The sequence below is a fragment of the Rhamphochromis longiceps genome, linkage group LG23 (assembly GCF_057381845.1).
Source record: "Rhamphochromis longiceps isolate RC_006_pf linkage group LG23, R_longiceps_female_GT1.1, whole genome shotgun sequence".
In the NCBI taxonomy this organism is placed as follows: Eukaryota; Metazoa; Chordata; class Actinopteri; order Cichliformes; family Cichlidae; genus Rhamphochromis; species Rhamphochromis longiceps.
Window position 1 is genome coordinate 29,024,402 of NC_140578.1, and position 24,454 is coordinate 29,048,855.

The following is a 24,454-nucleotide window of genomic DNA, read 5'->3' on the forward strand; positions in this document are numbered from 1 at the left end:
ATAAAACTGAGGTTATTGTACTCGGCCGTGAAAATCTTAGAAATATGGTATCTAACCAGATTCTTACTCTGGATGGCATTACCTTGGCCTCCAGTAACACTGTGAGGAACCTTGGAGTCATTTTTGACCAGGACATGTCCTTCAACGCGCATATTAAACAAATATGTAAGACTGCTTTCTTCCATTTGCACAACATCTCTAAAGTTAGAAATATCCTGTCTCTTAGTGACGCTGAAAAACTAGTTCATGCATTTATTACTTCCAGGCTGGACTACTGTAATTCATTATTATCAGGATGTCCAAAAAACTCACTGAAAAGCCTTCAGCTAATCCAAAATGCTGCAGCAAGAGTACTGACAGGGACTAGAAAGAGAGAGCATATTTCTCCTGTTTTGGCTTCCCTTCATTGGCTCCCTGTTAAATCCAGAATTGAATTCAAAATCCTGCTCCTCACATACAAGGTCTTAAATAATCAGGCCCCATCTTATCTTAATGACCTTGTAGTATCATATCACCCTATTAGAGCACTTCACTCTCGCTCTGCAGGCCTACTAGTTGTATTTAAAAGTAGAATGGGAGGGAGAGCCTTCAGTTTTCAGGCCCCTCTTCTGTGGAACCAGCTTCCAGTTTGGATTCAGGAGACAGACACTATCTCTACTTTTAAGATTAGGCTTAAAACTTTCCTTTTTGCTAAAGCATATAGTTAGGGCTGGACCAGGTGACCCTGAATCCTCCCTTAGTTATGCTGCAATGGGCTGCCGGGGATTCCCATGATGCATTGAGTTTTTCCTTTCCAGTCACCTTTCTCACTCAGTATGTGTTAATAGACCTCTCTGCATTGAATCATATCGGTTATTAATCTCTCTCTCTCTCTTCCACAGCATGTCTTTCATCCTGTTTTCCTTCTCTCACCCCAACCGGTCGCAGCAGATGGCCGCCCCTCCCTGAGCCTGGTTCTACTGGAGGTTTCTTCCTGTTAAAAGGGAGTTTTTCCTTCCCACTGTCGCCAAAGTGCTTGCTCATAGGGGGTCATATTTGTTGGGTTTTTCTCTGTACCTATGAAGCGCCTTGAGGCGACTTTTGTTGTGATTTGGCGCTATATAAATAAAATGGAATTGGATTGAATTGATTCCTCCACCTCATACTCTCTTGAGTGAAGATCTCGACTGCACAAACACCAGGAAAGACTCTTCCAGCTGCACAAGCGGACACTAATTATTACCTCTGACTCCTTACACAGACTCCACTCAGAGGTCTTCCCTCTTCACCTTATTATTACACTTTCCACACCATTAGTGTTTGATTAGCAAAAACGGTCTGCAGTCATCCACAATGTAATTCTATGTGTAATTTTTCCATTTGTCCTTGTCAGCCTGGAGCGCCACATTGTGTTATTTTTTTCTTCCACCAAAGCGAGAGAAAAGGCGTACCCGAGCGCGGGCGAAGGATCTGAATCCCTTTGGCCTCACTTTCTCCAAGCACTCCTCTGTTTCACTGATATTTGGCCAGTGCTTTATAATATTTTATATTTCTGAAATGGATGAAAAGTGTCTTAAGATTGGAAATAAACTTTATGTAGAAAGCTGTGTGCATGTGGACTAGAGATGGCACGATACCACCTTTTCATGTCCTATACTGATATCATAAATTTGGATATCTGCTGAAAAACTATATGAATCCGATATAGTGTGTTTTTTAATCAATAAAACTTTTTTAAATATCTTGCTGCTTTTTGTATAAGTTCATACTCAAGTTAAAAAAAAACACTAACGCTATTCTGTTATACCTGTATGCAAAAAATGCACTGCACCCAAAATATTTCATAGTTCAGCAAAACTGATCAATCTAATAAACTTAAACTTGCTCCATCCTCCCTATTCTGGTATTTTAAAGAGTAAGCAACCTAACTAATAGGATTCTAAAACTCCCAGCAAAAAATAAATAAAAAAATAAAAAAATAGGGAACCACCCACCCTCCACCTCATGATGCTTAATTGACGTAATCAACTTTAATTTGATGCAGTGTGAAAAAAAATGCACAGAAATAAATTATTTTTCAAGAATAATTAAATAGATTCAACATCTTTCTTCAACAGAACTGCAGACTGCACAGATGGTATCTTCCCAAAGAAAAAAGTACTATAGCTTACTAGGGTATATTAGACTTAATAGTTACTACATACAGTAATGGACTTCTACACATTTTACATCAGATTAAAACTTTGGGTGTAAGATTCGGATATTTTTTTATTAAAAGCTAGACATTTTAAATGAGAATAAGAAAGAAAAGTATGTCTTTGTGCCCCCTTTTCACTGTTAATGCCCTATCGGCCCCCCTGGCTAAACTTTGCTAGATCCGCCCCTGTACAGTTACCAGCCGTCAGCTACGTAGAAAAGAATCCTGGTGTAGAAAGTAATAATAAATACATTCTAACAAGTGGGCGATAGACAAGTAAGAGAGATGGACTTGCGACAGAAAAGCCGATCAGCTGATCATTGATCAGTTTCATGATTGAAGTAGCAACAGGAGAGGGAGGGAGAGAGAAGAGGCAGTCGCTCCATATATCGGTTGTAAAGGTTAATGCAGGAATGCTTTACAAACAGTGGCGGTCCTAGCCTGTTTGGCGCCCTGGGCGAACACTCCCTCTGTTACTGTTACTATTTTTACCATTTCTTCTTGGAGCAACTGTAACCCACATAGGGATTAATAAAGTATTCTGATTCTGATTGTTTCAGGATGACCTGCCATTATCCAATGACACATCTGCTTACCTGTATCTTTTTCTCGTTTCGCCTCCTCTTCTTTTCTCTTTTTTCTAAACTGAGGACCTGATGGCTTTGAACTTTTCTTATCCATCTTCCACTGGTTTTAATTTTGCACTTCAGTATAAACACCCATCCTACAACCCAAGGATCATCACAACATAACCTAACACACCTCCACCTTAGTTCACAGATTCGCTTTGTCTAGGGTGCATTTCTGAGATTTCGCACAACCCAGGATTCAAATCATGAATACATAATGGGCTTGGATTTACAACATTATAAATGAAATGTGCTCTATTTGGAAGCAGCCCCCCCCCCCCCCCCCCCCCCCCTTTCGACAGGTTGTGTGTGAGACTTTAAATCATCAAACTGTAAATTTTAAATTGTTATTGATCCCTTTACCCCTGGTCCTAAAGTGTATGTTTATTTTCTTACTCTTCTTATATATATTGTTTGTTTACTTGCACTGCTGTAACTGGAGCCTTGTCGTCTCGTCTCTCTATATACTGGACTGTATGTAGCGGAGATGACAATAAAGTTTACTTTGACTTCGGCAGCAAGCAGGCGCACTGAGGGCTCTCGCGCTCACTTTTCGTGTATAGAATTTCGAAAAAACATCAGTGCAAATTATAAATCTGTATTATAATGTCTGGTGTTTTCGTGTTTGTTGGTTTGTTTTTATTTTGTTTTATTGCGAGTTGGTTATTAGATGCTGCTCCCCGGAGCCCCGCCCTCTCCTCTCTGCGCTGCAAGCAGCTCGCAAACGAAGGGCGCCCTTACTCCCAGCAAATGGGCGATAGAAAACCGATCGGTGCTTATGCCATTCCCAATATGCGCTGGCTGACGTCGGGGCAGCATGAGTACGAGCATTTTTTTTTTTTTTGCCGATGCCCGTGATGCCGCCCCGGGCAACCGCCCGTATCTAAAACCGCTACTGTTTACAAACACTCAGAGATGAACTTACACACTTGCTTTACTGGGATAACTTCCTCGGAGATGAAATGCTGGATTGGTAGCGAGGCTACAAATACACACAGCCACTCTATCACGTGAGGCATACTGCTGTCACGTGCTACGGTTATGATCCGAGTTACGCCATGTAGCAAGTTTTGTGAGGTGCTTTTTTGATATTTAATGGTTCGGATTACATTTTTTTTTATTTCTCTCCGATTTCCGATCCAGTAATTTACGTCAGTATTGGACCGATACCAATACATAATATTGGATCGGTCCATCTCTAATGTGGACACAATAATTGTGTTTTTAATTGTATGACAATCTGTCTGTATGTAATTTGATGACTTAAATGTAATGTAAGTTTGGACACAATAAGAAATCCTGCAATGTTTTTTTTTTTAAATTATGTCATTCTTAATTCTTTTTTTTTGTTTCGAAAAACACCTGAAACCTTCTTCCAACGCCAACAGAGATTTTGCTGGTTTATTGCTAATTACCTTCTCTTCAGTATTCCTCAGGTTTTATGGATTTTACTATTTTAAAATAAAGATTAATAGATTGTGTTCATATGGAACAAAATGAAACTTATACAAAATTTTCTTTTTTTCCTCTTTTTATTGAGTTTATCCCTTAGAGGGGATGAACACAGCACATGGAAGATCATACAAAAAAAATCAGGGTGAATTTTTATTTTTGAGGTAAACAAAGATGTGCAGAATGTAAATATTAAACACATTGTCTGCAGATTAGTGTAAAATCAGAGTTCATATCTGTGTAATATAAATGCTCTAAGCCTAGAGTGTCAAACTCAGTGAAAATCTCCTTTCTGTCAGTATAAACACATTTAACTACACATTTAAAGTGCAAATCATTTTTTCTACTGTAGTAAATGAAAAGAATTTTTACAAAGGAATAGGAAAGGAATCTGAGCTCTTTCTCATTGTGGAAAGCTTTAAAACTTTCCAAAGCCCACATGCCGGGTTGAATCTGGCCCCTGGGCCTCATGTTTGACAACCCTCTTCTAAGCCTTTCTTAACCTAGATGCCATTAAATAAGACTTTCTTTGAGACCACACACTCATCAAAAAACTCTTTGGTGAGGTCATAAATCAAGTAAGCAGCTGGGTCATTTCCTCACAGCCTTCTATGCAATCACATTTTTAAGAAGCACAGGCTGGCCATTCAAAAGAATGCAGGTTGAAGGCACTTACACATTAGCTTCACCTGGAAATTAACGGTGGTAAACTGTAAAAAGTCAGTGTTAATAAGCTTATCTGACAGTACATCTTCATTTTTCTGAGAAAGGTTTGGAGTATATTCTTCTAGGTGCACAGCATCAGGCTGGAGTGATTTTCTCAGGGACATGGAGGTTTGTCAGTGTCATGGAGAATTGGGTTAAAGGACTCAGGTGCGAGACTCCTTGCAGAGTGACAGTGAATTTATTCACAGTGAAAAGGTGAGTCAACAGTTCGAGTCTGTAATCCAGAAAGGGCAGTGCAGAGATACGATGACTTCTCCCCGCGGTGACAGTGCAGTGACAATCCAAAACAACTCCTTGTGCCTGCTCCTCCTCCGATCCCTGAATCCTGGAGGCAGATGAGAAAAGCACACGCACAGTAAAAAAAACGTTCTCTCCTTCACATACTGGGTATGCTAGCCGCGACTACGCTACCCGGTTTAGTTCAACGTTCCAGCGTTGGTTGTGACTCGACCGCACCGTTAAATAGGTCTGCTTCAGATTAGTTGTAGCCGGCGAAGTGATTACGCACAGGTGCGACGATTCCAGCTCAGGACACTCCCCTCGGGTCAGCCGCCATTCCGTGCCACGGCTTCCGGAGGTACATGTTCCAGCAGAAAAACACATGCACAGGATGGAGAGGAGAACACGACACAGTACACACAAACACCACCAAAAATTGGCAAGGCGATCGGTGAGGACCGTCTAGCCGTGACAGTCAGTTTCTAAAACTATGCTTTTATCCTGTAAGAGGAAGCTAGCTGCTGACAAATGGGTGCACGTGGTTCAGAGAACGTTGCCCATACAGCTTATATTTAGTATACATGTGCAATTACTGAACTGCAGATCAGCTTTTCTATTAATATTTTCACATTAGTGAGAAACTAGATGGCCAGTATCTGTGTTTACAGTGCAGCCATTCACAACATGTGAAAGAATGTGCATATACGGCTACTGTATGTTCTGTATCTTTGCATTATTAAAAGTGCATGTGTTTAGCATTTAAACCGGTAGTGTCATAGCAGACATCCAACCAAAATATTTAGCGTTAGAGATACAATTCATGTTACAGCAATACGCCAAAATAAAAGCCTTCCAGTTTGATCATAATGCTTCCCAGATGATTATAAATCATAAAAAGAAAACCAAATTTGTAAACAACATCACTAATATGCAACTTTCAGTGGCACAGTGTGCCCTTTTCCTTCTCTACACTATCCTTACTTTGATTGTAAGCCTGCCTATCTGCTATTAAAATTAATTTCTCTTGAGATTTCTTTCAATTTGACACACGACAGGAAACAGCACCCATGTCCAGGTGTTGTTTTCCTGAGAGCTCCTTCACCCATTCTGCTAACACCACATAGAGGTCCATTTGTCAGTTGTGTCAGCACGGTGAGATCAGTCCCTTTATAGCTTTTCTTCCGTATTATATTTGAGCCCGTGATCTCCCTCTGAGTCGTAGTTCTCGTAGCACGGCAGTGAGCGCCAGTCTGGCTCGTACGTTGTGGCGGTGTACACAACCACGTCCATGATGCTCCCCGGTGACACCTTCTCCTCTCCTTCCATCTTCCCCACCCACTCCTTCACCTCCAGCTGGACCACCGTCCGCTGGTACAACGTTGGGACGCTTTCAAAATCGTCCAGGAATTTCAGCATCTGGTCATCCACTTTGTAGATCTCCCCGTGCACTCGGTGACCCTGGCCAGGGATGTTGAGCAGGAAAGGGATGTTGTCCTTGGTGGTGATCACTAACGGGTATTTCTGGGAGGTGAACGCCGAACCCAGGTACTCGGCCTTTCCATTGTTGCTGTCGAACATGCGGTAGTTGTTGGGCTGCCCCTTCTTCAGAGTGCCGTAAACGAAGACCCGAGTCATGAGGACAGAGGACCAAAGACGCACCTGCGGTGTAAAGAAGGAAGAAACATCTGTGTGAGCAAATTCCCAGCAGGTATTACTGGCAAAAATATTTATACAGTTTTAACTATTATTCTGTATTATATCAGTCACTTGTGCAGAGGTGTATATTTGATCTAATTTCAAATGATCAGACCTTCAAAATAAAAGAAAATCAAACTCAAATCTAGGTAACACTGTTTGGGAGTTTGTACTCCTTACACACATTAATTAGGAACACAATCAGCAGATTAACATTACATGCACAGATTACACATGACTATATCAATACACTTCCTACAACAGCAACTGTCAGACTAGATCTGCACACATTCCTGTCATGCTGTGACTGTGAGCTGGGAGAGGTCATTCAGTGAAAAACGCTGTTTACATGTTATGCTTATGGGCAGGGGCGGAGCGTGGGGGTGGCTTACTGGGCTTAAGCCCGGGTCTTTTTGTCAGAAGCCCGGGGTCTTTTGGAGTGTAATTTTTTCATAGTTAGATGCCTGGCTGACAACTGTATAAAACAAAAAGTACACACAATATTCGAAGCACATAGTGCACACTGTGGGAATTTACGACTGTGTGTGAATACCCCCCTGATATTGGTATGATCCGCTCAGGCACTAAGCGACTGAGCGAGGGGGCGAGGCAGCTGCTGCCTGTGAGTGCGCTGTTGGAGAAACGGAGCCAGCCATACTAAGGAGAGCTTAAGTTTGAGCAGGTACCAAAGCAAATCATTCGTACCGTACAAATAATGTAAATATGACGGTGTATCACGAAAGATTGATATCAAACTGATCACTTGACCAATATTATTTTACTTGCTCTTCAAGTGAATCAACAAATGGCGAAATGAAAAGCCGAACAAATGCTATTTTTTTTTAGAGAGTCTTAGCTTACGTGTTTATTTCATATTTTCAGTTCTTACCCTCCCCGACTAAATCGGTTTCAGTTATGTACTGAAATATAAGAATGGACATTAGAGGGTTCTTTCAAAGAAAAAACTCAGGTAAATGTTATTTTATATATTATGCTTTGTATGTTGTTCAGTATATTTCTATGCAAAACAAGAGGGATTTCAGTACACAGCAGGATATTCACATTTGTAACCAGATATTTACACTTTAGGGAGAAAATATAAAACATTTTTACTGTACAACATCAATTTAGAGTAAACTTTTGTTTTAGATAAATATTGAAATATATTTTGAATTAGTTAAATGTCAGAATAAAGAGAGCGAGCTGTCTATTTATTAGCACTTTCATCAAATTTAGGAGTACATGTACACTAAGTTTATTGTTAATTAATAAGAAACTCCAGACGATTCCATTCTGAGCTGAAGAAGCTTCTGATAGGTTAGTAGGGTCCATGTGAGTAAACTGGTGGCACAGCTGTGGATGCATATAAGGCAAAACACAGAGCCTGTTTCTGTGACATGGGAAAATCAAGAGATATCAACCAAAACACCAGGAAAAGAATTGTGGAGCTCCATAAGTGTGGCTCAGTTTTGAATACAATTTGGATGTCATTTGCAATTAAGAAATACAGATAGTTTCTCTCTTTACTCTTAAAGTTAACAAATATAAATTAAACATTTAGTCTAATTTGAGGTTTTACCTTAAATAAGTGTTTGTGTTTTTATCTGTAGAGCATGTAAATATCTGGTTTCAACTGTATATTTGATGATTGTCAGCACAAAGAGGGAGAGAGAGGAGCAGAGAGGGAGATGGAGAATGAGGACAGAACAGAGGTGGAACAAGAGCAGGTGAGACACACATGTTAGTCAAATGGTTGTTTACCAAAAGTATCACCGTATCATAGGTACTCATGTATCTTGTACCTAGTGTTTCTTTTTAGGCTTACAATTTTTCAAATTCTACATTTATTAAGTTATGCAGGCTTGTTTGCACAACAAGGCTCAATAATTATATAAACTTTTCTCAATCTAAATATTGTACTTTGGTAGAATTAAAAAAATAAGTGTACTGCAGGTCTATGATGATTTTTAGTGCTACTATCATCTAGTTCTGATTCTGGTTCTGTCTTGGTTAAGTCCTCAGTAGTCCTGATTTTGAACTGTTGTAGTCCTGTTTTAATTCTGGATCAGTTCTGAGTCTGGTTGAATTGGGGTTTAGTCCTCATGTCTTGATACAGCCCCGACTTTGTTCTGCCTTGCTGCTTAATTAAAAAACTAGTTTAAGGTGTCCTGCATATGTGATATATATTTTTCCCTACATGAAGTCATTCTTTTTTGAACAAAACTCAAAACAGAGCCAATTAATCTTTCAGTCATTTCTACCCCCCCAAAAAAGAAAAAAAAATCCCACATGCCCCTTTAGGGCTAAGCCCCGGGTATTTCAAATGTCTGGCTCCGCCTCTGCTTATGGGTAAGTTAAACATCAGTTACAATTACCAAGCAACCACGTCATCACTGTGTAATGATAAAGCATAAGTTAGGCTACCTTAGAGTTCCTCACACCCCCCTCGAGCTGTCAAAAAAAATACCGATACCGGAAATGCAGTTTTAAAACACACGCTGTGAAGTGACACACGTTTTTCCTGCTTATCTCTGTCATAAAACCACCATGAAGAAACACAAGCCCACCTTGAATAAGCAGCAAGTAGCTCTTCTACTATAAAAATCTCCGTGCCACCGTGACAGTTTGAGGAAGAACTCTGGATTAGGTGCGCTCCTTCTCCTTCTTGTTTAATGGCGGTTGGCAAACAACTTAAAGGAGCGTTACCGCCTCTTACTGTTCCGGAGTATGTGTCAGACAGCGAGCTTACATTGCGCACGCGTGGAAACAATCCAAATAAAAGCGGAACAACAACAGAGGGCGCTAAAGTGCCAAAGGAAAAAATATTTTATTTATTTTTTAATTGTTAATTAAACAAATGTAACAAGTACAACAAATACAGCCTCTAGGCTGTATTTAAAGACAAATAATGAAAATAAAATAGACATAAGTAATTAAAGAAATCAACATTTATGAATGCCTTTTTCTTAGATCTGAGATCAGTCCCTTTATAGCTTTTCTTCCGTATTATATTTGAGCCCGTGATCTCCCTCTGAGTCGTAGTTCTCGTAGCACGGCAGCGAGTGCCAGTCTGGCTCGTACGTTGTGGCGGTGTACACAAACACGTCCATGATGCTCCCCGGTGACACCTTCTCCTCTCCTTCCATCTTCCCCACCCACTCCTTCACCTCCAGCTGGACCACCGTCCGCTGGTACAACGTTGGGACGCTTTTAAAAGTGTCCAGGAATTTCAGCATCTGGTCATCCACTTTGTAGATCTCCCCGTGCACTCGGTGACCCTGGCCAGGGATGTTGAGCAGGAAAGGGATGTTGTCCTTGGTGGTGATCACTAACGGGTATTTCTGGGAGGTGAACGCCGAACCCAGGTACTCGGCCTTTCCATTGTTGCTGTCGAACATGCGGTAGTTGTTGGGCTGCCCCTTCTTCAGAGTGCCGTAAACGAAGACCCGAGTCATGAGGACAGAGGACCAAAGACGCACCTGCGGTGTAAAGAAGGAAGAAACATCTCTGTGAGCAAATTCCCAGCAGGTATTACTGGCAAAAATATTTATACAGTTTTAACTATTATTCTGTATTATATCAGTCACTTGTGCAGAGGTGTATATTTGATCTAATTTCAAATGATCAGACCTTCAAAATAAAAGAAAATCAAACTCAAATCTAGGTAACACTGTTTGGGAGTTTGTACTCCTTACACACATTAATTAGGAACACAATCAGCAGATTAACATTACATGCACAGATTACACATGACTATATCAATACACTTCCTACAACAGCAACTGTCAGACTAGATCTGCACACATTCCTGTCATGCTGTGACTGTGAGCTGGGAGAGGTCATTCAGTGAAAAACGCTGTTTACATGTTATGCTTATGGGTAAGTTAAACATCAGTTACAATTACCAAGCAACCACGTCATCACTGTGTAATGATAAAGCATAAGTTAGGCTACCTTAGAGTTCCTCACCCCCCCCTCGAGCTGTCAAAAAAAATACCGATACCGGAAATGCAGTTTTAAAACACACGCTGTGAAGTGACACACGTTTTTCCTGCTTATCTCTGTCATAAAACCACCATGAAGAAGCACAAGTCCACCTTGAATAAGCAGCAAGTAGCTCTTCTACTATAAAAATCTCCGTGCCACCGTGACAGTTTGAGGTAGAACTCTGGATTAGGCGCGCTCCTTCTTCTTCTTCTTCTGCTTCTTCTTCTTCTTCTTCTTTTTTCTGTTTAACGGCGGTTGGCAACCGCCTCTTACTTTTTCTTTTTTTTTTTTTTTTTTTTTTTTTATTGAAACAAATTTCCATATACAAAACAAGTCAAGGAAACAGACCAGAATTGTAACAATTTACATTATAAAGATGTTGAAGCAAGTCATCATAACTTTACAGGGAGAAAATAAAAGTTTCTAGAGTAAAGAAATAAGGAACATAGACCTTTTGACACAGGCAAGAAAATTAGAAGAGCAAGTATTTTTTGATTTTACAGTATAGTACAGCAGTTTTTTTGTTCATATTTGAAATAAGCTTAAGTGACTTAAAGTATTGACAAAAGTAATTCAAGAAGACGGTAAACATAGGAGAGGCATTCTTCCACTTACATAAATGAATGAAAAACTTACATAGCACTATTACAAAATTGACAACATCTGAGATTTCAGAATCCAGATTGTCCATAAAGTAAAGACAAGTGAAAAATAGATGCTCTAGTGTTTCTGGATCGGAAGAACAGAAAGCACAAGAGTCGGCCTCAAAATTAAACCTTTTATGCAGGAATTCTCCAACTGGATAAATGCCTGATATGATTCTGAAGTGTGTTTCTTTCATTTTAGGCGCAAGTGGGTATTTTAAGTAAAAAGAAAATGACTTGTCTTTCAATATGCTATCAAGGTCATGTCTGACATTGACATTGTAGTTGCAGAATACTATTTGCTTAAAGGTATTAGAGATGAACTTATTATTAAATTGTTTGTCCTTTATTGAGGTATTACCTATCGTCAGTGAAGGTAAGCATGTTCTTATTAATGAATACTTTAAAGTATTTACGATAAGATTTAACAACGGTGTGGGTATCGCTTTACAAACCTTATTATAATTATTAAATGAAATCTCTATTTTATACTTATCAATAAATTCTTCATAAGATAGCAAGTTTCCATTTCTATCAAGCAGATCAACAACAAAACATACACCGTTATCATACCAGTCTGATTTAAATAAGGACTTCTTATTGATGACTATAACCCTATTATTCCACAACACAGAATTGTGAGGTGAAAAATTGTGGGTGAAAATTAGTTTCCCAAAATTCAAAGCTTGCTTATAGAAACTAGACAACTTAAGAGGAAGCTTAGATATTTCATAATCACATCTGAGCAAAAAATCTAACCCCCCGACCTTATTAAAGAGTTTGTTTGGAATATGGTACCACATAGATTGAGGACAGGAAATGCAGTCTTTTATCCATCTGAGCCTGAATGCAGCAATAATAGATTCAAAGTCTAAAGCTTTCAAGCCCCCATTTTCATAGTCTTTAACTAATTGTGATTTGCGTATATAATGTGTTTTATTCTTCCAGATAAAGCTGAATATAATAGAATTGGACAGTTTAATCATTTTAGGAGATGTAAAAATTGAATAACAGGGGTATATGAGTCTTGAAAGTCCTTCTGCTTTAGACAGTAAGATACGACCTAATATGGATAAATCACGTGTTAACCAATGATTAAATATTTTTTTAACTACATTTAATCTAGGAGTTATGTTATTATTCTCTCGATCATTAGTATTTTTACTGATTATTAAACCAAGGTATTTTACCTCCTCTTTTACTGGTATATTGTTAATAGTATCTTGATTACAGTTGTGTACAGCTAAGATTTCACATTTTTTAAGGTTTAGTGTTAAGCCGGATGCTTTTGAGAATGAAAGGATTTTATTAATTGCAGTAGAGACCATATTTACATTCCTTAGAAATAAGGCAGTGTCATCAGCAAATTGACTAATTTTAAATTCTTTATCAAGAATGTTTATGCCTTCCAGATCTGAAGAGAGTTTGATATAAATGGCAAGCATTTCTGCTGCAACAATAAACAATAACGGGCTAATAGGGCATCCCTGCCGAATGCCACGATGAATTTTAAAACTATTAGAAAACCCCTGATTGAGTGCAATACTACTTGTTATATCTCTGTACAACATTTTCATTACACTAACAAATCTGGGACCAAAACCCACAGCCTCCAGAGCTTTAAATAAAAAATTATGCTCCAAAGAATCAAAAGCTTTAAAGAAATCAAGAAATAAAATAAGGCTATCATGAGGAATTAAATGATTGTAATCCAACATATCTAATACTAAACGGGTATGATTATGGATATGACGCCCTTTTATAAAGGCTGACTGTGTCTCATCTATTATTTGAGTTATTCCTGTTTTTAATCTGTTGGCATAGACATGAGCTAATAATTTGTAGTCACAGCAAAGAAGTGTGATAGGTCTCCAGTTATCTAAAAGGATAGGGTCCTTGTTTGGTTTAGGAAGTAAAGAAATTATTCCTCGTTTCATAGTTGGAGATAGCATCTGATCATTTATACATTCATTAAATACCTCTAGTAATAGATCTTTAATGTCATTCCAGAAATATCTGTAAAATTCAATCGTGATTCCGTCGGGACCTGGTGATTTACCATTCGCCATTTGGGAAACAGCAGCATCCAATTCAGCTAAAGTGATTTCAGACTCATTGAGATTTTTAAAGTGTGAGTCAATTTGAGGAATTTTTCCATGGATAGAGCTAAAAAAAGAATTAGTCTCCGAACTGGAATAATTTGTAGTGTAGAGGGCTGAATAGAACTCTGTGATATAGTTGTTTATAGTCTGTTGGTCTTCAGTCAGGGTATTATTAATTTGTAACTTCATTATAGTTTTTTTTGTTTGTCTAGTTTTCTCCAGGTTAAAGAAATAAGAAGAATTCTTTTCCCCCTCCTCAATCCATTTAGCCCTTGAGCGAATGAAGGCACCTTTTGCTTTGTCTATATAAAGTTCATCTAGTTTGTACTGCAACTGGTTTAGTTCTATAGAGTTTTCCTCTGTCAGATGTGATAAATTGCACAATGAACTTATTTGTGCAGTAATTTCAGCCTGTTTCTGTCTCCTTTTATTAGCCATTAATTTTCCTTCTTCACTAGCAATTTTTCTGGCATTAAACTTCAACCATTCCCATTTACTAGTAGAAGAAAAATCCTCCATTGCTTTTACCTCTCCTATCAATGATTTAATTTTTATACAAAAAGACGAGCTTCGTAAGAGGTTACTGTTAAACTTCCAGTGAGAATTCTTCGGTTCTGATAATCTATTATCCGGGGAGATTGAAAGTGTTATGGCACAATGGTCAGTAACAGGGGAGTGAAGAATCTTACAGTTGGATGATAGGGGGAAGAGACTACCAGTTATTAAGCAATAATCCAGTCTTAAGCATTGAGAGCGCTCAGAATTATTCCAGGTGTATTGCAGTTTTTCTGGGTTTAAGTTACGCCAGATATCGATTAGGTTGAGGGTGCAGGAGAAATCCATTAATATTTGGTTAAAATGAGAAGAGTTATATTTAGTTGGAAATCTATCCAGTTTTTCATCTGGTACCATATTAAAGTCACCTGCAACAACGACTTTTTCAGTTGAATAGATGATCTTCCATTCTTCTATCATTTTTTTCAAATCAGAAATCAATTTCCTGTTTTTAGCTCTATTGTTGAACCCATAAACATTTACTAAAATGTACTTAGTATCATCCAACTCCATGTTAACCATTAACCAATGACCTTCCTCATCACCTTTATGATCAAGAACTCTTCCATTAAAACGATGTAGAAAAATAGCCACTCCTGCTGAATGAGAGGTACCATGAGATAAATAAATATCACCGCTTCCCCACTGCTTTCTCCAAAATATATGATCATCTTTACTACTGTGTGTCTCTTGAAATAAAAAACAATTCGTGTTAGGCTGTTCCTTACAAAAAAGATTTTTTGTAAGCTTTACGCTTTATGTTACTTCTTAAACCTCGAACATTTAAAGAAAATATTGAAAGAACCATTGAATATAGCTTGAAAGTGCTGTAATAACTAGAGTAAGGCAATGGAACATTTTACCTCCTATTAACTAATAGACCCAGTCAAAGTCAGGGACCATTGAGCAAGTTACCGGCTTAAATTTAGTTGAACAGTTATACCTTCTTATCTAGGTCGTTATAAAGTTCTTTCATTCTTTGATTTGACGACCATCGATGACAGCATATCCGTCCTTCAGGAAAGCTTTGAGCCCTCTGCTCCTTGCCTCCTCCACCCTCGGCCACAGACGTTTGCGGGCTTCTCTGTCTTCCTTACAAAAGTCCTCTCTAAACCGAATCTTCATCTCCTTGCAGAGCTTCGCCTCCTTGGACATCTTCCACACTAGGTCTCGAACAGTTCTCATGGCAAACTGTATGACAATCAGCCTGGGTTTGTCACCAACTCGTCCCTTCTGACCCAGCCGGTGCACTGTATCCACTGTGTTGTACAGCTGCTCGGCGTTCGCAGGAATTATCTTGGTCAGAATTCTGATTATTTCTTCTCTCGTGTTCTCCCCCTCCTTCTCAGGAACGCCAGTTAGCAGCAAAGACCATCTCCGTTTGTATCTAGCATGCTCCAGACACATTTCACGAAGAGCCTCGTTCTCTTTTTTCAGCGTCGCCATCTGCGTTTTAATACGTTTCACATCTTCCACCACAGATTTAACAGCTTCCGTATTAGCATCCACGGACTCCTTTACTTTTCTTACAGCGTCGGTGTTTTCTTGCAACTGGAATTCATAATTCTTTAAATGTTCACTTTGGGTGTCAAATTTACATACCAGTTTTTGGATAGCATTGAGGAGAACTGTGTTTGGAACTTCGTTTTGCGTCTGCGATTCGTTAGCCTTCATTTTTTTAGGATTTGGACTTTTAACTGGTGTGTGGTGACGATCAGCTTGCGGTCTGTCTTGTGATAAGTCGTGCTGCTGTTCCATCCATTCAATATCTTCTTCGTCGCACGCCTGTCGAAGAGCCGCTAGGTGGTAGCCATGATCTTTGTTAATGTTAGCCATTTCGCCGCTTCGGAGAAGGTGGCCGAGAATGACGGAGAGAAACACAGGGAGGAAGTTTTTGAGTTTTAGAGATGAAGTATAACTAGTCTGCTTCTAATTCCGGTTAACTTGATTGCGGTCAAGACATAAAGGAGGTTCTTTTCAGGAAAAGCCTCGGAGCCCACTCAAGTTGAACCGCTCACTCCGCCATCTTCCCAGTCCCCCGTCTCAACCGCCTCTTACTGTTCCGGAGTATGTGTCAGACAGCGAGCTTACATTGCGCACGCGTGGAAACAATCCAAATAAAAGCGGAACAAAAACAGAGGGCGCTAAAGTGCCAAAGGAAAAAATATTTTATTTATTTTTTAATTGTTAATTAAACAAATGTAACAAGTACAACAAATACAGCCTGTAGGCTGTATTTAAAGACAAATAATGAAAATAAAATAGACATAAGTAATTAAAGAAATCAACATTTATGAATGCCTTTTTCTTACCATTTTTTGCACAAAGATTGATTTGTTTCTAACTTCTATGTAACGATAGTTCCACAAGGGAGTATTACGTGGGCTATAATTATGTTTGTATATTAATTTCCAGTATAATAAAACTTGTAAATAAAAGATTAATTTCGCCTAGATCTGAAAATATTTTGTTTGGAAAAAATAAAACCATAGGCTATTTTGATTTGACATTTGAAAAATGACCTGAGCCAGTTTATTTTTAGGGTGCCATTTAAACTGTCAAATTCAATAGCTTGCAATCCTCCATCTTCAAATTGTTTGACTCAATTACCTTGCCTAATATAGAGGGTTTTTTTTTTTTTGCTTCCATATAAAATCAAAGTTTAGCTGGTTAATAGATTTGATTGCTGATTTAGGTACACCTAATGTATATGCAGAGTATATTAGCCTGGAAATATTCTACCCAGAATCAATAAGTCTGTCTGTGCCCAGTTACTTCAATGAGTTCTACAATTTTGCATTTTCTTTCAAATATTAAGGTTTTCTAACTCAGTTCTGTTTTAAGTTATATACATACCAAATATTTGACATTGGATTTTTTTACAGGGATATTGAAAGTGTTAGATATAGTACAGTCTTTTAAAGGTATAAGATCTCACATTTGTCTGAGTTCAGTTTTAGGCCTGAAGCTTTTGAGAAATTTTCAATGATTTGTAGAATTTTGGGGATTTGATTCAAGTTATTTAAGAAAATGGCGGTGTCATCGGCTAACTGGCTGATAGAGAGCTCTTTACCTAGAACAGATTACTTACCAAATATAGTATTTTTAATCAGTATGGAAAGCATTTCTGTTGCTGTGATAAACAGCAATGGTGAGATTGGACATCCTTGTTTTATTCCTTTGCAGATCCTAAATCTCTGTGAGGTGCCATGTGGAAGACACACTGAACTGTTTGTGTCTCTATACAGTAATTATTAAAGCCACTTCCAAATCTAGGGCTTGAAACATAAACTCGTGCTCTATCATATCGAAGGATTTGTAAAAGTCTAAAACTAGGAAAAACCTTTGTTATTAATTAGGTAGTTATAGTCAATCAAGTCCAGAACAAGGCAGATATTATTATGGATTGAGTGGCCTTTTATAAATTTGGACTGAGTGTAAGAAATTATTTGAGTTATGCCTGATTTTAATCTGTTAGCAAAAATATGTTTTAGAAGATTATAATCATTATTTAAGAGTCTTATTGGTCTTAAATTATCAAGAAGTGTCGGATCTTTCCCAGGTTTGGGTATGAGTGTAACTACCCCTTGTTTCATAGTGTGTGTGAGAGAACCATTTTCTAAAATTTCTGTGAGCATCTCAAACACAAGGATTCTAGTATGATCCCAAAAATATATGTAAAAGTTACTCGTCAGGCCATCACATCCTGGGGCTTTATCGTTGGATAAAGCACCTAATGCTTTATCTAACTCTTCAAGGGTAATACCTGCATCACAGTACTGCTTAAAATTTTCATCAGTTTTAGGAATCAGGTGTTTAATAGGTTGATTCTATGCCATTGGCCTCAGCCAAATTGCTGTAAAAGGTAAAGATTTCTTTGGATATTAATTGAGGGTCAGTGCATAGCCATCCTCTATCCACTTGGCTTGGGATCTCAGATATGCACCTTTGGCCTTTTTAGTATAACTATTGTCTTTTTTTCATTTTTCATTTTCTTTGTTGTAAAGCACTTTGTGATTTTTATCTGCAAAAAGCGTTATATAAATACATTTTCCTTACTTACTAGGTTTTTATCATTTGAAATAAGTTCTAGTTGTTCAAGTATTTTGTTACTAAAATTTTCATTGGTAAGCAGGGTTGAGTTAAATTTCCAGTAACCTTTATTATGAGATTTTTGGGCGACCGTGGCTCAGGGGGTTGAGAAGCGTATCTATAATCGGAAGGTCACCGGTTCGATACCCGGGCTCTCTGTCCTGGTCGTTGTGTCCTTGGGCAAGACACTTTACCCTACTGGTGTTGGCCAGAGGGGCCGATGGCGCGATATGGCAGCCTTGCTTCAGTGGCTAAAACCGTAGCTTGCCTCCACCAGTGTGTGAATGTGAGAGTGAATGAATAGTGGCATTGTAAAGCGCTCTGGGTGCCTTGAAAAGCGCTATATAAATCCAATCCATTATTATTTTTTAAGTTGAGGTGCGACATTAAGCTGTATCAAACAGTGATCGGTTAAAGGCGCAGCTGAGACACCCGCATCTACATTGTTCTGCATTATACTGTCTGAAATTAGCCAGAAATCAAAATGAGATTTAGCTGAGCGATCGAGCTTGAACCATAAAAAGGGCTGATGAAGTTGGTTCACTAATCTCCAAGGATCTATTAGGTTAAAATCTAAACAGAAGATGTGTAAAAATGAATTTATATGATGAGACTGGATTTTAGAGAGTGATCTATCAAGCCACTCGTCACAGACAATATTGAAATCTCCTCCCACTATAAAATTGTTTGTGGAGTACTTGTGAGATAGTTCTTTTAGGTGATTGGTTATGTCAGTTAATAAGAGTTCGTTCTGAGCAACACTGTTGTAGCCATAAACATTACATAGAAACAGAAATGTATTTTCCACTTTGAGTACACAGATTAGCCAATGGCCCAAATTGTCTTTCCTATGAGTTTCTATGTTATTACGGACGTTTTTAAATATATCAAATTTGATAAATAGAGGTTTTCTGAGTTTCCTACCCTCACCTGTGGTCACGAGCTGTGGGTAATGACCAAAAGAACGAGATTGTGGATACAAGTGGTGGAAATGGGCATCTCCTTTAGAGATAGGGTAAGAAGTTCAGCCATCCGGGAGGGACTCAGAGTAGAGCCGCTGCTCCTTCACATCGAAAGGAGCCAGTTGAGGTGGTTCGGCCATGTTACAAGGATGCCTCCTGGGCGCCTCATGGGCGAGGTGTTCTGGGCATTTCTACCGGGAGGAGGCCCCGGGGCAGACCCAGGATACGCTGGAGAGATTATATCTCTCAGGTGGCCTGGGAACGCCTTGGTGTTTTCACGGACAAGCTGGAGGAGGTGGCTGGCGAGAAGGAGGTCTGGGCTTCTCTGCTTGGGCTGCTGCCCCACGACCTGGCCCCGGATAAGCGGAAGAAGATTGATGGATGGATAGATGGATGGAGGTTTTCTGAGTTTTTGAGACTTCTACATCATCATCATTAGTGTGAATCCTCCAAAAAAACCTAAATTAATTGTACAATATTTTTTTAAGCAATAAATAGCAAAAATATTGGTAGATGTATCAATTATGATACAAATTCAAACTCATTTATGCAAATTAATATTCATTCATTCATGTTCATATAATTTAAATAGTTAAAGTTAGTTGGTTTGAAACAACACAGGAAGTAAATATCATGGAGACACAAAGCACACGTGGATAAAGCAGTAGCAGTAAAAGTAAAGGAAGCACAGGAGTCACAAATGTGGACATCAAGAAACGTGAGAGAGTGAAACAACAGGAACCAAAACTCAACAAATATACAGCAGATTTGTTAGTATCATGACAAAGAATTATTTTTTCTCCCTACAGATTACACCAATGTTTTCATCTGCCTCAACAGAGTGTGTTTCTTGTACCAATATACAGTTAGCATTTACATTTTTACAAAACAAAAATACTTTATTTTAAGAATATCTCTCAAGCCCCTACTATTTAAAGACACACAGTTAAAATTAGAAGTGAAAAATGACATAAAAAGGAAAATAAACAAGAGACTGGAACACTAAATCCTTTAAATTGAATTCACAAAATGCAAAAGAGCTCTAAAAAATATAATATATATAGTCGTTATGTATAGTCATTATAATACCGTACCAAATAGGTAATATGAACCTGCCTACTTAAACTTAACGGGCGTGCTCTCTGTAGTAAATGTTCTTCCCTTCAGCTCCGGCTTGCTCTATTTTGGCCAAACTGCAGCTCCTGCCTCCTGGTCTAGTTCGCAGAAATCTTGCTTGATGTAGATGCCTAGCTCCTTGCACACCTGGGAATCCTTGGTCAGCTGCCAGAAAGCATCTCGATGGTGTCTCACGGTGAACTGAACTATTATTTGTAAAGGTCAACCCGCTTCTTTTTTCCCTAGGCGATGGACGGTGTCCACAGCGTTGTCCAGTGAAGAAGCCCAATGTGGTGCGATCTTGGCTAAGATGTCGATGACCTCCTTGCAAGAATCCTTGTCGTTTGTTTCTTTCCATCCCTGAATTTTCAAGTTCCAGTGGCACATGTACCATTCTAGTTCCCACACTCTCTCCTTCAGCTCCATGTTTTCTTTGTTGAGAGGAGGCATGCCTTTTTTCCAAAACAAACAGTTTAGCTTTACACTCTTTTATAACGGCTGCGTTCATTTCAGCTAGCTTGGCAATATTAGCCACCATTATCATGTTGTTACTTAGCTACACACTGAGGTGATCAATCTTGTTTGTTAGCTTGTTAATGGCTTCTACTATGGAGTTGTTGGTCTCCACACTTTGGGACACAATTCCCTTACAACGGTGCTTTGGTGGATGTAGATGGGGTTTTTCTTTTGGCTGACGACATTGAAATCACCATGGAGTATTCGTGGTCAGTGGCTGCGGAGCTTTTGGAGGCTACCACTTATTTGGCTGAAGCTTCTGCTTTTTCCCGCGTCAACTTCTTGTCTTTTAAACGGCAGATTGGGTTCGCTCAAAAAGGCTTTAGGTGATGTACTTTGTCTTCAAAAACTATAGGCAAAAACAGCAACCTATTTGGTGGTCAAAAGAAGAGGTCTAATTGGATTAGATTTTTTTCCTTCCCACCTCTGACTTTGAAGTCCAGCTGCCTGCTTGCTTTCCACTTACTTACCACTGTTTTGTCTTCTTCTTTGTGCTCAAAGAACCATTGCCCTTGTGTCTTTTCTTTCTGCTCATCTCTGTGTTTTTGTCTTTCTTCATCGGCCTCAGTCCTTATCTCTATTTCTGCATCTGTGTGCACTAACATTGGTAGAGACTATCAGTAGTGCAACCAGTGAGTTGATGAGGCCCCTCAGCAGACTTCAGGGGCCACATCTCTTGCTTTGCTGGTTTGCTGGTACAAAAACACAGCCTGTCTTTTAGCGACACCTGCTGTATTAGAGAGGTTGTATCATGAATATGTGACTCTTGTAATAAAGAAGATAAATACATATGTCTAAATCCCTGTAAGTAGTTTGCAGGATATTTATTCTGCTTATGACAACGCAGAGTAAAAGCTTATCCCCTGGATGGAACAAACACAGCACAGATCAAACAAAAGAAATCAGGAATTAATTTTTATTTCAGAGGTAATCAAAGACAAGTGGAATGTAATGATTAAACACACCAGAGTTCATATCCGTGTGATATAAATGCTCTAAGACAGGGGTGTCAAACTCATTTTACATCATGGGCCACATACAATCAGCTTTGATTTAAATGATCCAGTAAAACTCGCCTTTCTGTCAGTGTAAACTTGTTTAATTGCATATTTACAGTACAAGTCCATTTTTTTATTGTAGTAAACAAAAAGAATTAAAAGGAATCTGAGATCTTTCTCAGTGTGAAAAGCTGTAAAAGTTTCCAAAGCCACCCAGTCGGCTAAATTTGAAGCCTTTGCTGGGCTGAATCTGGTTCCTGGGCTTCATGGTTGACACGCCTGCTCTAAGCCTGTCTTAACCTATGCCATTAAATAATAGTCTTATTTATGGCATTGAGACCACACAAGGAAACTCTTTGGTGAGGTCATAAATCAAGTAAGCAGCTGGGTCATTTCCTCACAGACTTCTATGCAATCACATTTTTGGAAGGACAGGCTGGCCATACAATGCAGGTTCAAAGCACTTGTGCATTAGCTTGACCTGGAAGCTACATGCAGGTTTTTTTTGTTTGTTTGTTTGTTTTTGTTTTTTACATACAATATATATGTAAAATTCTATTAGCTCACGATATTTGCCAGCAAGTAGTCAGCACTACACAATTACACATTGTTAACAGGTTGTTTTTTTTTTTAAAAGGGTTAGGGTTAGGGTCTGACATTACAGCTTCATTTTTTTGACAAAGGTTTACAGGGCATTGTTTTAGGTGCACAGCAATAAGATAAATTACAAAAATAAAAGCAACTTTGTCAGTTGCATCAGCATGATGAGATCAGTCCCGCTCTTCTCTACACCTATATTTGAGCCCGTGATCTCCCTCTGAGTCGTAGCTCTCATAGCACGGCAGCGAGGGCCATTCTGGCTCGTACATCGTGGCGGTGTACACAAACGCATCTGTGATGCTCCCCGGTGACACCTTCTCCTCTCCTTCCGTCTTCCCCACCCACTCCTTCACTTCCAGCTGGACCACCGTCCGCTGGTACCACGTTGGGACGCTTTTAAAAGTGTCCAGGAATTTCAGCATCTGGTCATCCACTTTGTAGATCTCCCCGTGCACTCGGTGACCCTGGCCAGGGATGTTGAGCAGGAAAGGGATGTTGTCCTTGGTGGTGATCACTAACGGGTATTTCTGGATAGTGAATGCCAAGCCAAGGTACTCGGCCTTTCCATTGTTGTTGTCGAACATGCGGTAGTTGTTGGGCTGCCCCTTCTTCAGGATGCCGTACACAAAGACCCGAGTCATGAGGACAGAGGACCAAAGACACACCTGTGGTGTAAAGAGGGAGAAACACCTCTGGGAGCAGCAAGTATTACTGGCAAATATATTTATCCAATTTTAACTGTTACTCTGTATTATATCAGTCACTTGTCCAGAGGTGGAAATTTGATCTAATTTAAAATGATCAGACCTTCAAAATAAAAGAAAATGAAAGTCAAATCTATGTAACACTTTATTTTAGTAATCTGCTCTCCTTACACGCATTAATTAGGAAAACAATCAGCAGATTACCATTACATGCACAGATTAAACATTACTATAAAAAATATGTCCTACAACACCTGCACACCTCTCCAGAAGAAAGGTGTGGAGGCTCTCAAACATCAGCACCCCCAACTGCGTCACTGATCTATGCTCTTGTGACACCTCCACACTCCCCTCTACCACCCACCAGCCCCTGCACTCCACACCACACTCGAGCTGTTACAAAATACCGTTACCGGAAGTGCAGTTTTAAAACACATGCTGTGAAGTGACATGTTTTTCTGCTTGGCTCTCAACTAAACTATCGTAAAGAAGCGCAAACCAACCTTGAATGAGCAGTAAGTAGATATTCCTTTCTAAAAAATCCGCCACCGTGACAGTTTAAGGAAGTGCGAAGGATGCCGCATACAGGGAAGCAATTTAAAGAATGGCGGAAACAATAGAGGGCGTTAAAGTGCCAAAGAAAAAAGGGCCTCGTGGGAAACGAGGCAGAGAAAAGGCTTTTATACTATACTGAAATCCAAATGAAACAAATAAACCATTATACATTTAACAAGATGTATCATTAATTATCTTGGATTAAGTATCATTTATTATCTTAAGTGGAAGATAATTGATGGGTGGATTTTATTTAAATACATATTTTATTATTTCACATTTAGTTTATTATTTTCATTGTTCTTGTGCTGCAGTGCATCATAAATTAATTTTGTTTGTCAAACTCACCCATCAAAGTTGGGAAAGGCATAAAAAGATATAAAATGATTTTGAAAGGGGATAAACACTGAACTGATTTGGAAAAAGGTGTTAAACAACTGTACATCATTATTTCAAATTAAATATTACAGATGAATCAACTGCTTAGTTCATCCTGAGCTGTCTTAAAAACATTATACAAGTAACTCCCATTGCTACCTGAAGAAAAAACACACAGCTCTTTCTTCTTCTTTTTTTTAAACTCCAGACTTCCAAAACTTATAGCAGACATCTGGTGTTTTGAATACAGTTGAATAAATATTAAGAAACAAACAATTGAATAATTTCTGGAGCAGGCTTGACATCACTCGTCAGGATATCCATGACCAGCATGAACAACATGCTGGT

General features: G+C 38.9%; 3 protein-coding genes across 5 annotated transcripts; all 3 read right to left on the reverse strand.

Annotated features, from left to right (window-relative positions):
* Nucleotides 1-4,443: 4,443 nt before the first annotated feature.
* LOC146642335 (gamma-glutamylaminecyclotransferase B-like) lies at nt 4,444-9,633 on the reverse strand. 3 transcript variants are annotated; one of them, XR_014909716.1, is made up of 3 exons: nt 9,465-9,633; nt 5,440-6,861; nt 4,444-5,308 (listed from the first exon to the last, which is right to left on the reverse strand). XR_014909716.1 is itself a non-coding variant. In XM_085399279.1 (2 exons), exon 2 carries the CDS (start codon nt 6,835-6,837, stop codon nt 6,370-6,372), a length of 468 nt encoding a protein of 155 aa, XP_085255405.1. In that variant the 5' UTR covers nt 6,838-6,861; nt 9,465-9,633; the 3' UTR covers nt 4,444-6,369. The 3 variants fall into 3 exon arrangements, 1 of the variants encoding a protein (XP_085255405.1); XR_014909715.1 differs by having other exon boundaries at nt 5,395-6,861; XM_085399279.1 differs by having other exon boundaries at nt 4,444-6,861.
* Nucleotides 9,634-9,884: 251 nt separating this feature from the next.
* On the reverse strand, nt 9,885-11,091 carry LOC146642336 (gamma-glutamylaminecyclotransferase B-like). The gene is made up of 2 exons (XM_085399031.1): nt 10,995-11,091; nt 9,885-10,376 (listed from the first exon to the last, which is right to left on the reverse strand). The coding sequence occupies exon 2, from the start codon at nt 10,350-10,352 to the stop codon at nt 9,885-9,887; it is 468 nt and encodes a 155-aa protein (XP_085255157.1). The 5' UTR covers nt 10,353-10,376; nt 10,995-11,091.
* An 11,219-nt stretch (nt 11,092-22,310) lies between these two features.
* Nucleotides 22,311-23,122, reverse strand: LOC146642337 (gamma-glutamylaminecyclotransferase B-like). Its single transcript, XM_085399125.1, has one exon. It carries the CDS (start codon nt 23,108-23,110, stop codon nt 22,640-22,642), a length of 471 nt encoding a protein of 156 aa, XP_085255251.1. The 5' UTR covers nt 23,111-23,122; the 3' UTR covers nt 22,311-22,639.
* Between the last annotated feature and the right edge of the window lie 1,332 nt (nt 23,123-24,454).

What these genes read in the sequence shown, in the direction of transcription:
- LOC146642336 (XM_085399031.1), bottom strand. Translation starts at nt 10,352, where the DNA reads ATGACTCGGGTCTTCGTTTACGGCACTCTGAAGAAGGGGCAGCCCAAC.
- LOC146642335 (XM_085399279.1), bottom strand. Translation starts at nt 6,837, where the DNA reads ATGACTCGGGTCTTCGTTTACGGCACTCTGAAGAAGGGGCAGCCCAAC.
- LOC146642337 (XM_085399125.1), bottom strand. Translation starts at nt 23,110, where the DNA reads ATGACTCGGGTCTTTGTGTACGGCATCCTGAAGAAGGGGCAGCCCAAC.